Raw genomic sequence first — 13,734 nt, 5'->3', positions numbered from 1 at the left:
GCTCTGCGCCTGAGACATTCCCTAGGCTTGACTGGGACAGCCATCCAACTATTTCTCAAGAGCTCATCATTTATTGGTCAGAGTCCTGAGCATTTATTGGCTTTTCTGTCCTTTGGAGTCCATCTGCTTGGGAGCGTTCAGAAATTCTATTTCTGGCCTTTTGTTGGCCCTTTGTTTGCTTTTCCAATTCTGCTCTATATATTCTTTTTAGAAAACCTTTTTATTATGAAATATAACACACATACAGAAAAATTTCCCCCCAAATGATGTGCAGTTCAGTTATTTATCACAAGCAAAGCCCTGTGTAACTGTCGATGGGGTCAAAAATAGAAAGGACATTGACAGTGTCCAGAAGCCTCATGTTTGAAGGTGTGTAGCCCTTTTTTTCCTTTTATCATTCAGCTAAAAATATTTTCCAGTTTTCATAGTCATTTCTTCTTGACTCCATGGGTTATTTAGAAGTATATTTATTAATTTCCAAATATTTGGAATTTTCTAGTAATATTTTTATTCCTTATCTTACTTTTTTCTCAGAATACATGCTCTGCATATTTTTAGTCCTTTGATAGCTCAGCAACTGGTCAGTTTTTTATAAATGTTCTGTGTATACTTGAAAAGATTGCATAGTGATTGCGTGTAGTGTTCTTTGTATGTGTCAGGTTTAGGTCAGGTTTGCTAATTATGTTGTTAAAATATTCTACATCCTTGCTGATTTTTATTCCCTATTTGTTCTATCAGTTACCGAGAGAGGTGTGTTAAAATTCCCACTGTGATTGTAAATTTGTTTATTTCTCATTATAGTTATGTCAGTTTTTCCTTTATATATTTTGAAGCAGTATTAAAAGCACACACATTTAGAATTATTATCTTTCTGGTGAATTAAGACTTTTATTATTATGAAGTCTTCTTTTATTGTTAGAAGCCTTTTTTATTTCTAATGGAGATAAATTCTGCTTTTACTGACGTTAACCTGCCCAGCTTTCTTTTAGTTAATAATTGTGAGGCATAACTTTTTCCACCCTATTTCTTTCAATCTTTTTGTTTCTTTATGTTGTATGTGGCTGTGTCTATTACAAATGGTAGGTACAGAGTTGATTTTCTCCTTAATTTACACCTAGGATATCTTCCTTCAAAAAGATCTTTATTTGCTTCTGTCAGGTGCTTGAGGTCACTTAGCAATCTGGGATAACCTTAATTAAATGTTATGGATTGAGATTGTTTGAAGTTGAGCTGCAGTCCCTTGAGGAACTGTGTCTGATCATGGTTTACTCTGTTCCTAGAACAGAGCAACCCTTGAGGGTTCTAGCTCAAAAGGTAGAGGGTCAGAAGGATCCCACTTCTGTGCAGGCCGAATCTCCACCTCCTGTTCTTCTAGCGCTGTGAGCCAGAGAGAAACTCTGCTCAGCCTCTCAGCCTTTCGGTCACCTCTCTGGAATTTTAAAACACCCCCAGGAGAAAATTAGCTCTGGAAAACATTTAACTAAATTCCACGGACCTCCATTCCCCCACATCCTGCTTTATAGTTTTCCACTGCCTCGTTACATCTCTAAGATGCTGGTTTTAAATATTTTATCTAGTTTTTCTAGATTTCCTCAGTGGGTCTGTCATCCCAGAAATAAAAATCTTCTAATATGTTTTCTAATTTTTCTGAGTTTTTTATCTTCCTTCCTTCCTTCCTTCCTTCCTTCCTTCCTTCCTCCCTTCCTCCCTTCCTCCCTTCCTCCCTTCCTCCCTTCCCACATTCAGTGGGAGTACCTTCTATTTTCCAGGTGCTAAACTGAGAACTAAGAGTTAGTTCTTGGTTTTACAACAGCCCTATTAGAACTGTATTATTATTATTCTTTCCATTGTACAAATGAGGGAACCAAACATGTAGTCGTTAGGATCATCAGTGGTGGAACCAGGATCCAAACCAAGTCTTACTGACTCCAAAATCCACACGTCGCACATGGTTCCATGCTTCTTCTCTTGTGTTTTATATATTAAACTTATTCTTCTAGAAAACTTTATCTGACCATGAAAAAAGTAACACAAATATAAAACATAATGAAAATAAATAATTGACTCCATTGTGTGACTTAAAGCTACCTGCAAGCACATAGTCGACATTTGTCATTGTAAAATAACATATTTAACTATGGAGAAAAAGTCTGTACTATGAAAAAGATAAGGAGGCTGAGTAATTTATAAAATGAGGTAAAACTGATAATTTGGCATTAGAATTATATGACTTTATATCTGACTTAAAATTAATTACAATAAAATCTAAAGGAAAATTGCGAAAGGCAGAGTAATGTGAATTTTTATATCTTATAGCATTGCACACAAACATATATAAAAAGAAAGTGTTTGCTCTGTAGGTGAAGCATTTTCAGGCACATGATTGAGTTAACGTGGGACAATTCCAGATTTTGCAGTTTAGTGGTAAATAGTGAGGTTTAAATCTATCAAAATTCTTTATTAAAAACTAAGGTTCTCAAAAGCAGATCTTCCGTTTCCTTAGTCCTAATACTGATTTACCTTAAAACGGTATTTTTTTAAATTCTAAAATTGACAGTTGCCTCAGAATTGATCAAATTGATGTCACCCGACTGCAGAGGCGATATGGGTTTGTATCAGTTCCACACTGCTTCATCACAAATTATCCTGATGTCTATTGGCTTAAAAAACAAGCACCTGTTATCTCACTGTTTCTGTGAGCCAGGAATTTGGGAATGGCTTAGTTTGGGCAGTTTTTGCTCAGGGTCTCTCACAGGGGTGTAGTCAGGACGCTAGCTGCCTTATAGATTGCTGGCTAGAGCAGTCTATTCCTGGAAGGAACAACAGCTTGAGAAACCACAGTAATATCAGGTTTCACAGGAAGCAGAGAGTCAAATGAAAGGGGTTGAATTGAGCCATCATCATTTTTATCCTACCACAGCAGCTCCCTGCTTACTTTTGCTCTGCGGGTCTCCTTCTGCCAGTGGGCACCATCGAAAGCCAGAGCTGCTTCTCCAAAAGCACCTCAAGATTCTCTCTCTTCAAAGCAACAGGCACCTGAAATTCTCCAGGGCTACATTCTAAGAGCTTTGTGGCTCCCAGCTCCCCACCAGGCTGCAGCCTACCTACCATTTCTCCCTTGGAGGGCAGAAAGTAAAATTGACAAACATGCATAACCCTCACTGAGCCTCAGTCAGGCTGCTCTGTGGGTGAAGCAGCTGGGGACCACAGTGGAGGGAAGTGCCTGGCACCTGGCTAGGCTCCCTCCCACCCTCCTGCACTCACAGCTGGAGGGTCAGACTTGTCCCCACAGATGGAGGGAAAATCTGTAAGTGTTAGTGGCTGGTTAGGCTTCATATAAACTCAGTCTCCTTTGTTCACTTGGCCTGAAATCATCCTTCTTCCTGTGGCTTTCAACACATGACAGTTCTTAAATGGGAATCGCTTTTGGGTTGGATTGGGTTTTGACTTGACTTTTGCTTTATGCTAGCCAGATAATTTCTTCATAGGTGTATTCTCTGCACACCCTGGGGTGGCGTGGGGTCTTTCCAGGACGCATTCCTGCTGACCCGAGTCCAGTAGGGCTGGTGTACAGCCCTATCTTCTTACTTCGTTTTCTGAGTATGTCTCTTCCTATGTCCTAAGAGTCAGAGTTCATCTTCCTGTGGTCCTCTACCGAGGAAGGACTGCCAAATTGAATTTCTTTAACCAGCTCCCTTTGCCTCTGGGCCCCAGGTCTCTGGTGCACTCCTGTACCTTCTCTAGACACCTGTCACTACCACCCTTTGCAGGTAGAGTCAGTGCCCTACTGCAGCTCCATGAAAACTGGGAACATAGCCTCTCCAGTGCCCCCAAAAAGGATGACTTCAGACCTTTTACCCTGAACATTCCTGGGTACTCCCATAGGCCACACTCTCAGCCTGGGGAGAAAGAGAGGATATTGACAAGACCAGAGATTTGAGGAGCTTGATTAGATGGTATCTATGAGGGGCCTGATTAGCTGGTACCCAGGGATTCAGCTGACTTCTCTTCTCCTGGTGGTTTATTTCTCTAGACTTGGGGACATTTCTTGGAGCCTGCCCTCTTTTGGCTTCCTCCTGGATTCTCTAGCAAAGCTGTGGCACCTTATCCTGTGCCTGATGGCTCTCTTTGCCCCTGAACCCCAGGGCTGCATTGGCAGGTGCAATGGTGCACATCAGAGGGCTGTGAGTATTGTAGGAGACTGGCTCAGTGCACAGGAAATGGTGCTGGAGTCAGGGCAGAGTTCTGGTCTTCAGTTCTGGCTTGGTCTACTCTGGTCACTCTGGGCTCAGGGCAAGTCATCTTCCATTGCTGGGCATGACTGTTTTGACTAACAAATGAAGAGGTTGGACAAAATGCCATCATAAGCCTCAGTCATTTGATGGAATGGCCTAAGAGAGGAAGACAGGGGACAGGCATGGCCAGGGGAAAGGTCTCATTTTCCATCCTGCCTTCATCAGTGAGCCTGAGGATGGGCTGTGAAAGGGTGTGTCCTGTGCTGGGGCCTGCAGCCTGGCCTGCTGAGTTTGGTTCCTCTGCTGTAACAGGGTATAGGGCACCCGGGCCCTCACTGAGGAGAGGAGTCCTGTTTGGCGGGGCCTGGAGGGGAGCTGCACAGACTCACCTGACCTCTGAGCCAGTCTTCGCCCCAGGCCCATTTTCCGCTCCAGTTTCGCCCTTGGCCTTGCCCACGCCCAAGTCCTAGTTCCTGCGTTGTGAGCTTTCTGGGGACAGGCACCAGGCTGTTCCCATCTGCCCTTCCTCACTCAGGGCTTGTGCAAGTGCCGGACAAGTGTATGTTTGTCAGATGGGATTAGTGACATTTGTGTTGGGAGATTTCTCGATCTCGATTTCTGGGAAAGGGCCATTGCAGGTGGTAGGCGATGTGCAGCACCGTCATTCCCATGGCTTTGGAAAGCAAATGTGTTGAGGCCAGAGCCGGCTTTCCGGCTGATGTGTGGGGTTGCTGCACTGGTGCCAGTTTCAGAAAAAAATGTTTCATGTTAAACATAGAGAGAGGCCTTTGGGTCAATGAGACTGGATCAGCGACTGCTTGGCCCTGTTTATCTGTTTCCATCCTCCCTTTCCTACCTCACACTGGACGGGGCACAGTTTTCGTAGGAGGTTTCTCAGCCCCAAAGTAGTAATTGCTCAGCCCTTGAGTTAATAACACCGTGGATTCTCCTGGCGCCTTTCATCCAAGGACCTCCTCACCCTCCAGCGTTACCTGAACCCCACACAGCAGAGAGTGTGATAATCCCTATTATTAGCGCCATTTCACAGCCGTTGGACACTGTGGCTCTGAAACAGGAGATTAGTTGGGTCCGGAACTGGAACAGGTCTCCCGGCTTCTGAGATCAGCGTCCCGGGCAGGAGAGCAGCGGGAATTTCCGCTGGGTGGAGAGCTAGGCTAGAGTCTGCTGGAGCCCGGATTGCTTGGGCGTGTAGCGAGGAGCAAGGGGTTGCCACATCGCAGTGGTTGGTGGGCTGCGGCAAAGCTTCCTGCTCTCCCGTTCGCCAAACCGTGTATAGCCTTCCTCCGGCCAGCAGCAGAGCACAAGCCCCAGGCATCATCCCGGTTCCGTGGGGCGTGTCCAGAGATGAACAGTTTGGGATGACGAGGAATGTTGCGCCGTGCCACGAGGAACAGTGGAAGAAGTGTTGACTTTGGTCTAGAGGAGAGATTTCAGACCGCAGGGTGAGAGCCAGTCAATGAAAGTTACTGAGAGGCCGCTTTTGGCTCGGTAAAGGTGGAGCAGTGAGCAATCAGAGCTATGTCAAAAGCAAAAGGGCTCCCATTTGAAGAAGCGAGCTCCCCATCACTTGAGGTGATCGGGCAGAAGCAGATGACTGCCAGACACAGCTGTCATGGATGGAGAAGATGTGAGGACTTTGCAGTTGGTGTGCGGGGTCGCCGTAGGCTGGGAGGCCCCGCCCCGCCCTTCTCGCATGTCTCCAGTGCGTGTCCACTAGATGGATTGGGTTCAGTAGCTTTTTGAGGTTCCAGGAAGAATGTATTGGACTAAGGGGATTTTTCAACATGTCGTTGAGGAAGACGAGTGCGGACTTCTCGCTCCTCTGTCAATGCTGGAGGGCCACTGGGTATCTGTGAGGATGGATGACCTGGTGTTTTGTTTTGGGCTGCGTTGTAAAGTAACGAGCTCCCCATCACCAGACGGATGTCAACCTAGGCTGGAGAACTACTGCTGAAGGTACTATAGAAGAGACTCCTGATGGGTTGAGGAGGCTGAACTAGATGGCTTCCGAGCTCCCTTCCAACCCGGAGACTGCCCGAATCTTTGAATCTCTTCACGTGAGCAAAGAGCTTTCCCATCACCATTACTCCCGTGATGTTGTTTCTGTTCTTGTTTCCTTAGGTCAGCTGAAGCTGTCGATCGATGCCCAGGACGGGGTTCTGCTTCTCCACAGTGAGTATGGCTGTGTGCCAGGCCTACCGGAAGAGGACGGGCCACTCAGCTTCCCTCCTGGAGATGGTGTTACCATGGGCCATGGCTTCTTCTCTCATCTTTTTATAGTGTCCTGTTATGTACCCATTAAAAAGAAGAGGGTATTCACTTGGGACTCTTTCTAGGGACACCTCCTTGGTCCTGTTCCTGATATGATGGTGGAGTCTACACAGTGGGCCTTTCTTCCCCGCAGGCTGGAGCTGTCCCTGGCTCCAGGGAAGCAGGGCCACAGGAGACTTCTCCATCCTCCCTCTCTAATACCTTACTGCCGAGTGACCTTAGGCAAGCTCAGTACCTGTCTTGTGGGCTGTTATAAAGATTAAAGGAGTTAATATTTGTAAAACACTTGAGACAGTACCCGACATGTAGTAAGCCGTATTTTAGGGTTTGTTAAATAAGATAGAAAGGTGTAAATTCCAAAAACAGTGATGGAGGAACAGGCCTGAGCCAGGCAGAAGGGAGCAGGAAGGCTGCCTGGTCTAGCTGCCTGGTATCCTAGTTACTGTTCCATGCAGGGAGAGTAGCATGTGCAAAGGCCCAGGAGTCAGAGAGATGCATTTGAAGAACGGTCTAATATGACTGGGCACAGCACAAGATGAGAGGAAGGGTAACCTGGGGCCAGGTGATCATGGTCCTCTGGTGTCACCCAGAGGATTTTACACTTTACCTGTCCATTTACCCATTTGTTCAGCCTTCTATCCACCATACAAAGAGTCACTGAGCTTCTGTCATGTCCCCCGCTGCCAGAACTCTTCTCTTCGGCCCCAGAGGTTTTGCCTATCTCTCTGGCCTCCCTGTCTCTTGCCACTAAAGACACTCTTCACCCCCTGTTCTATCCAGTTTTGTGTACCTCCTGCCCCTTGAATGCATCATGCTCGCTCGTGCCTCTGTGCCTTTGCACCCTCTGTTCCTTGCATCTGGAATAGCTTGCCTTCTGTTTGAAGTCCTTTTGAAAAATAAGTCTCCCTTCCTCTGATTTTACAAGAACTATGCCTGCTTTCATCATCCAGACTCAGGACGGAAGGCTCATTTTGCCTCATGTTTTTCCTTCTAGGAATCACCCCCTGACCTACCTGCCTGGGCCGTTTGTTGCTTCTTCCTCCGTGTCTTCATCACAGCCCTGAGTACACTGTGTCACCCTGGTCTGTCCAGGGTCTTTTCTTCCCCACTACAATGGCAGTGCATCCCCTGAGAGCCAGGGAGACTCTGGGCTCATCAGGCCTGGATCCTGCCCTTAGGGACCACACCCTCAAGGGGAAGCATGTGCCAGGAACAGTAACTAGGATACCAGGCAGCTAGACCAGCAGGCGCCTGAGGTCCTGTGGTCCTGGCCTTGGGGGGCCCAAGGTGAAGTTCCCAAGGACCAACAGAGGGGGGTTCTTTGCCTGCCAGAGCCTGACTCCAGCTGTGCAAACAGTTTTTGCAAAATGCATGTTGGCCTCCATCACTCCATTTGTCCTGCACAGTTTTCTTTGGCTTCGCCCCAGTCTGAGGCCTTCATCCCGTCCAGCCCGTTCCTCTCTCTCCTTTGCTTTCCCGGCCTCACGACACAGACTACGGGAGCTCCATCTAGGCCAAACCCCAGGGCTCCATCAAAACTAAACATGAAAGAAAATAGAAAAGAGGCTCAGTTTCTGTGAGGTCTGTTGTCTGATTTCTGCAGACTTCAGGCAAACGGGCCATGCTCGCCTTCAGGGCCAGACCTGCAGCCCACCCCCACCTACCCCTTGTCTTTATTTATTATTCTTTTCTTTAACTACACTTTGTTGAGCAGTTATTTGTTTGCCAGGCTGTCTACTAATCACTTTCAACACATTATCTCATTTAATTAACACAACTACCCTGTGAAGTGGATATTATTATCACAAATCCATTTTAACAATTGCAAATTCCGTCTCAGAGAGGCAAAGGGACTTGCTCTGGCTCGCATGGCCAGTTAGTGTGGGGCCGGGATTCATGCTCGTGTCTGTCTACCTCTGGACACAAGCTTTTTGCCTGCTGTGCTACACTGTCCGTCAGTGACAGCGCAGGTCACTGTGCAGGGTACGTTCTCTGGCCTGGCCCCTCCATTCCCAGGAGATTTTCTTGTGTGATGGAAAGAACACTGGCCTGGGAGTCAATAGACATGGATCAAAACCCATATCAGTCACTCCATTGCTCTGTGACTTTGGATGAGTTTCTTACTGTCTTTGGGCCCCCCTCATAACCTCATCTTCCTCGTTAAACGAGGGGTTGGACTCAATAAGTTTTATGCTCTCTTATAGGTGTTAAGATTCAGGGGATTGACTATACCTTATAACGTCTTGGTGAGGGTGCTGCCTGAGTGTGGGAGACGGTGGGAATGGACTAGACCAGAGAGGGGTTAATATCCAATGGTGCTTATGCAGATTAAAGGCGTGGTAATAATCTTTCCCACCCACTGACCCCAACATTTTAATTCTCTGTTTAGTCATAGAATGCAAAGGTCTGATGAGCAAATATCCTGGCAACTGTGATCCTTACGTGAAGGTAGATGATGAACTGGAGGTGGGGGTGGGTATGGGTGGGGTGGGGTGGGATGAGGGGCCCAAGATCCCAGCAATCTGTCGGCCTGGGGCCATTTCCGGTGGTAGTGACTGCCTCTTCATTTGGCCAGTAGTCACTAATTAGGCCCAGGAATGGGGACCCGAGCTAGGATAGACCCCTTCTTTTAGCCTGGCTTGGTCTTTAGGGCTTTCTGTAGGAGCAGGAATCTTACAGGTGGTGTTGGTCATCCACTTAGGTGAGCATCATGAGCGTGTGGGTGGTGTAAATCCGCAGATAATCCCAGTTCCTCTCATAACAAGCAATACCTTCACCCCTCTCCTCCCTCAAACCAGAGGCAGGATGTCCAGGTTTGAGTGGCAGAGTGAAGGAGCGTCCCTGAGGCCTGGAAGATCCGGCAGAGGCCCCATGGGTCAGGCGCCTACTTCCAGCCAGAACCAAAGGCCAGGCATGCGGAGTGGTGGGAGTCGGGATGCCAAGCCCTGATCCATCCCTCTGCAATCTTTCCAAAGCTCCCAGGCTGTCAGAGATCCCTGTGGGCAAGGACTTGGTCAGAGCAGGGTGGGATCCTGAGGCAGGGGACAAGTGCACTAGGGTGAGAGCATGGATTGGGGGCCTTGGCAGAGGCTGACCTAGAGCCTCTGGTGAAGGGGGCACTCAGCAGCTGCTGGGAACTTAGAAGAGAGGAGACTTGTGCTTTGGGAGTAACCTCTGTGCTTGGAGGAAGAGCAGAGATGGTCAGGTTGTACCCATCTCTGGCTCGGCCGGTGACTACCTTCTTGGTCCCACCTACTAAGGGGCCCTGTCCAGGCATCTGACTCCAACGCCTCTGGCCTGGGGCTTCTCCTTCTTTCCCAGCATCTGACTAAGGACTCCACCCTGTCCTGTGCAGAGGCTGGTGTGAAGGACACCCAGAGAGACTTCAACTCAGAGTCAGCCCCTGAGCTTATTTAACAACCTAGCCAGGAGTAATCATCTAACTGCTTACTCTTCTCCAATTCAAGATTTCTTTGATCCCCGAGGATAATCGACTACGCCATCAGAAGACGCAGACCATTCCAAGCTGCAGAGACCCAGTCTTCCATGAGCACTTCTTCTTGTAAGTCTGGTGCCAGAGGAGAGGGAAGGAGTGTTTATCTGGAAACAGCTCTGTTTGCCAAATCTAGAACTAGATCTAAGCAGAAACACAGTGACTTCTAAAGGATGTCTTTGTTTTCTCATTCACTTGTGTCCTTGCATCGCTGGCACCCCTCCCAGTGGTGAGGTCCACAGAGATAAGGTCTCACTTGGCTGGTTCTCATAACTGAAGTGCCCAGCCTGAGGCTGGCAGCCCCTGAGGAGTAGGCAATTTCCCACTGTGCCTCAGGCCAAGCAATCTCCAGCTGAAGGAATTTCCAAACTGAGGGATGTTTTGCCTCCCTGCTTGTCTCTCACCCCGCTTTAAAAACTTGCTAACCTCTTCGAGTCCTGGCTTTTTTATTTGTAAAATGTGGCTAATAATAGTGCCAACCTGGGAGAGCTGAGGTGTAAATGAGACACCTAACGTAAGCTGTTATTGTCGTTATTATTATTATTATTATTATTATTACTACTATTTCTTTCCTCCATCCCTGAACTCTGGGGCCGATGTGAAGGTAATGGGCATTTTATATTTTCCCATTAATGAAAGTTATTATTTTGTTGTTTTTCAAACTATACAAGGCAATAATGGAAAATACAGATAAGCAAAGAGAAGAAAAAACACCTTTAGCCCTACTACTCACTGATATGCCTTGGTTTATTTCTTTTCAGATCTCTGAATTTGTGCGTGTGTGTGTGTGTTTAGAAAAATGGAATTATTATATAACGTTGTATGTTAACCTCCCTTTTGTCCTTAACAACATAATGTGTACTCTTTTACGTGTCAATACTCACCTCCCATGCTCTTTGTGCTTAAGTTTTTTAACCACCTCCTTATGGTTGGATGTATAGGTTATTTCCAAATGTTGCGATTATGTCAGACACCGTGGGTCTGGCCTAGTGCTTGGCCCTGCAAACACTCTGACCATCTGGTTTGCTTTGCAGTCCCGTCCAAGAGGAAGATGAACGGAAACGCCTCCTGGTCACTGTGTGGAACAGGGCAGGTGACTCCAGGTGAGTGGAGCTGCCGAGCAGGAGGAGAATTCATGCTCTAGGCCTGTGTGTGGGTGGCAGTCGGGCGGCCAGCACAGAGCACAACCGTGAGTGGTGGTGGCAATGCTAAGTTTGCTACTCCCTGAGACCTTGTCACTCTCGATGACGCCAAGGATTGTGTTATCAAGGAGCCTTTGTTGAGCAAGACACTGCGTTGGCCACGGGGATGACAACCAGCCCGCATATGAGTTCTGCTCTCAAGGCACCTGCTTTCAGGAAGGGACACCAGACACTGCTGGGAGACACATTACAGTAACAACGCACGCAGGCCCGGTCCCATAGGAGGAGAAACGCCATGGAAAGTAGGCCCACTCTTCTCTTAATCACCACCGGACCCAGTGCCTAACACAGAGATGTTTAGCGAGTATTGGTTCAACGAATACGAGAATGAAAACGTGTAATAGGGCAGCAAACGTGGTAAGAGGGAGCATTCGTTGTCGGCTAAGGTAATCAAGGAAGCCTTCATGCAGAAAGGAGGATTCTGAACTCGGGGCGGAGACCGAGAATAAGAGAAGGAGAGAAGGTTAGAAAGGGCATTCCAGGCAGCGCATAGCATGAGCAAAGGCAAGGGAGCAGGGATCTCCCTTGGGGGCTCAGACTGCCGTGAGGAGGCCAGTGTAGGAGGTGCGGAAGTTTCGTGTGGGAGAATTCCAAACGGCCTGATCCTGCAGGCGGCCCAAACACAGGAGGCCAGCTGTGGTCATTACTTATAGCATTTAACACAAGGCAGAGGAGGGGTGCTAGGGGGGTAAGGGTGAGGATTAGCCGCTCAGGAAAGGGGGGAAAAGCACTCCACCGATGGCCATGGCACTTGACTACGAGCAGCAGGGGCTCATTTACCTGGTGTAGCTCAAGAAATCTGAGAGACGCTGTGGCCCTTAATATTTGTCAAGCAATCAGAGAGCCAGATAGTGACTGAAAAAGGGTCGAGATAAATGAAAATGGGCTCAACTCACTAGCTTAGACCTAGAGAACATTTTTGGGTTGAATGCTTTTTAATACCCTGAATTTTATAGCTACTATGCTTTTTAAAGTTGAGCCTTATTCAGCCTTCATAATGAAGGAGTTATCTTTTAAAAGAGCATCTACTTTTTATCAGGGAATGGTGCTTACAGTTGCGTAGACCTCATTGATTGAGCTGCCATTTCCTGGGTGCCAGTGTGGCAACATCATTGTAAGTGCTGGGGACACATGGGGCAGTGAGAGACTGTCCTCCTCTTGCAAAGATCGCTGATAGAGACTTGGGGGTGTGGGTGAGGGGAGGACGTCACATCGTCACATCGATAGGAGCAACAACTTACCTGGTGTTGACACAAGCCAGGTGTTAACAGTGGATTATCTCATTTAATTCTTAAGACGACTCTGAGAAGAGTATGTTTTTGTCTTAAGTTTTTAGAAAAGAAGACCGGAGCTAAGAAAGGAGTAACTTGCCCAAGGCCACACAGCTAGTGAGGAGCAGAGACAGAAAGGGAACCCAGGCGGTTAGATCCCAGAGTCTCCACTCTCAGAACTATATTGCCTCCTGGATGTGTGAGTAAAAGGACAGAAGAAAGAACCAGTAGAGTGTAGAAGGCAGGGCAGGGCAGGAGTGGGGAGGGATCTGCAAACTCAGCAGTGTTGCCGGAGGGTCCAATATAAAGTAGGGACTGGCTAGGGATAAGATAAAGAAGTTGATAGGAGCCTAGTCCGATTATTCTATAGGTTTTCTTTGGACTGTGGGTTTTCTCCTAAGGGCCAATGGTAGTCAGTCCTGGATATGCATTAGAATCATCCGAGGTGCTTGTAAGGAACACAGGTGCCCAGGTGCCATATCTGAATCTTCATGGGGAGGGCCTAGGAATCTGCATTTACACAATTCTCAGGGTGAACCTCATGGAGCCAGCTGGTGTTTGGGAATTTGGCAATGGGGAGATGCTGAAGGGTGTTGAGTAAGAACATGACAGATGTGGATTCTAGATCTATCATTCTGTTAGCTCTTTGAAAGGTTGGGGAGGAGCTAAGAGACTCTTGGTGATCTGTGAGAAAGAAGATTTAGGGTTAGAGAAGAGGGAAAGAGACCCAGGACATATTTAGGGGATTAAATCAAAAGTACTGAGCAGTGATTTTGCTGTGAGAGCAGTGGGAGAAGTCAAGGAGGACTCCTGGGATTAGATGGTGTCCCCTACAGAGCCACAGTGTCTTGGAAGGGAGGAGAAACCAGCTCTGGATACGGCGAGATGGAGGTACCTGGAAAACAGCCAGGGGCGAACTGTGAGGAGATCTGCCTTTGCTGACCTGGAGCTCAGGGGAGAGAGATGTCTGTGGGAACCATGACCACCAAGGCAGTGGGTGAAATTCTGAGCAGGTGAGGCTGCCCAGGTGCCAAGGATTCAGGGTCAGAATCTTGTCTTGAAGGGAAAGCTCTGAAGGAGCCAGAGGAGAGTGTCAGAGAAACAGCTGGCCAGCCCACTGCGTGGAGGCAAGGAGTGGAGCAGGTGCTGTAGGCAGACACCAAACTGGGAGCTTCCGCTCGCTCCACTGTGATCCGCCCTCCTGCTAGACCAGAGCAAGCTGAGAGAGCTGCTGGAGGAGA

At 47.8% G+C, this 13,734-nt stretch overlaps 1 protein-coding gene across 4 annotated transcripts in view; it reads left to right on the top strand.

Annotated features, from left to right (window-relative positions):
- Positions 1 to 13,734, top strand: part of RGS3 (regulator of G protein signaling 3) — a 115,002-nt gene that overhangs the window by 5,769 nt on the left and 95,499 nt on the right. For 2 of the 4 annotated variants that reach the window (XM_016126269.2, XM_016126272.2), the window contains exons 2-5: positions 6,378 to 6,428; positions 8,917 to 8,975; positions 9,995 to 10,089; positions 11,055 to 11,123. In XM_016126269.2, the coding sequence (XP_015981755.2) occupies positions 6,378 to 6,428; positions 8,917 to 8,975; positions 9,995 to 10,089; positions 11,055 to 11,123 (274 nt within the window). Of the gene's footprint in view, positions 1 to 6,218; positions 6,429 to 8,916; positions 8,976 to 9,994; positions 10,090 to 11,054; positions 11,124 to 13,734 lie in introns of those variants that run through there. The other 2 variants (XM_036238751.1, XM_036238752.1) reach the window with 2 other exon arrangements.

Source organism: Rousettus aegyptiacus, unplaced genomic scaffold (assembly GCF_014176215.1).
Source record: "Rousettus aegyptiacus isolate mRouAeg1 unplaced genomic scaffold, mRouAeg1.p scaffold_m13_p_3, whole genome shotgun sequence".
Lineage (NCBI taxonomy): Eukaryota > Metazoa > Chordata > Mammalia > Chiroptera > Pteropodidae > Rousettus > Rousettus aegyptiacus.
This window is presented reverse-complemented; position numbering and strand designations above follow the sequence as displayed.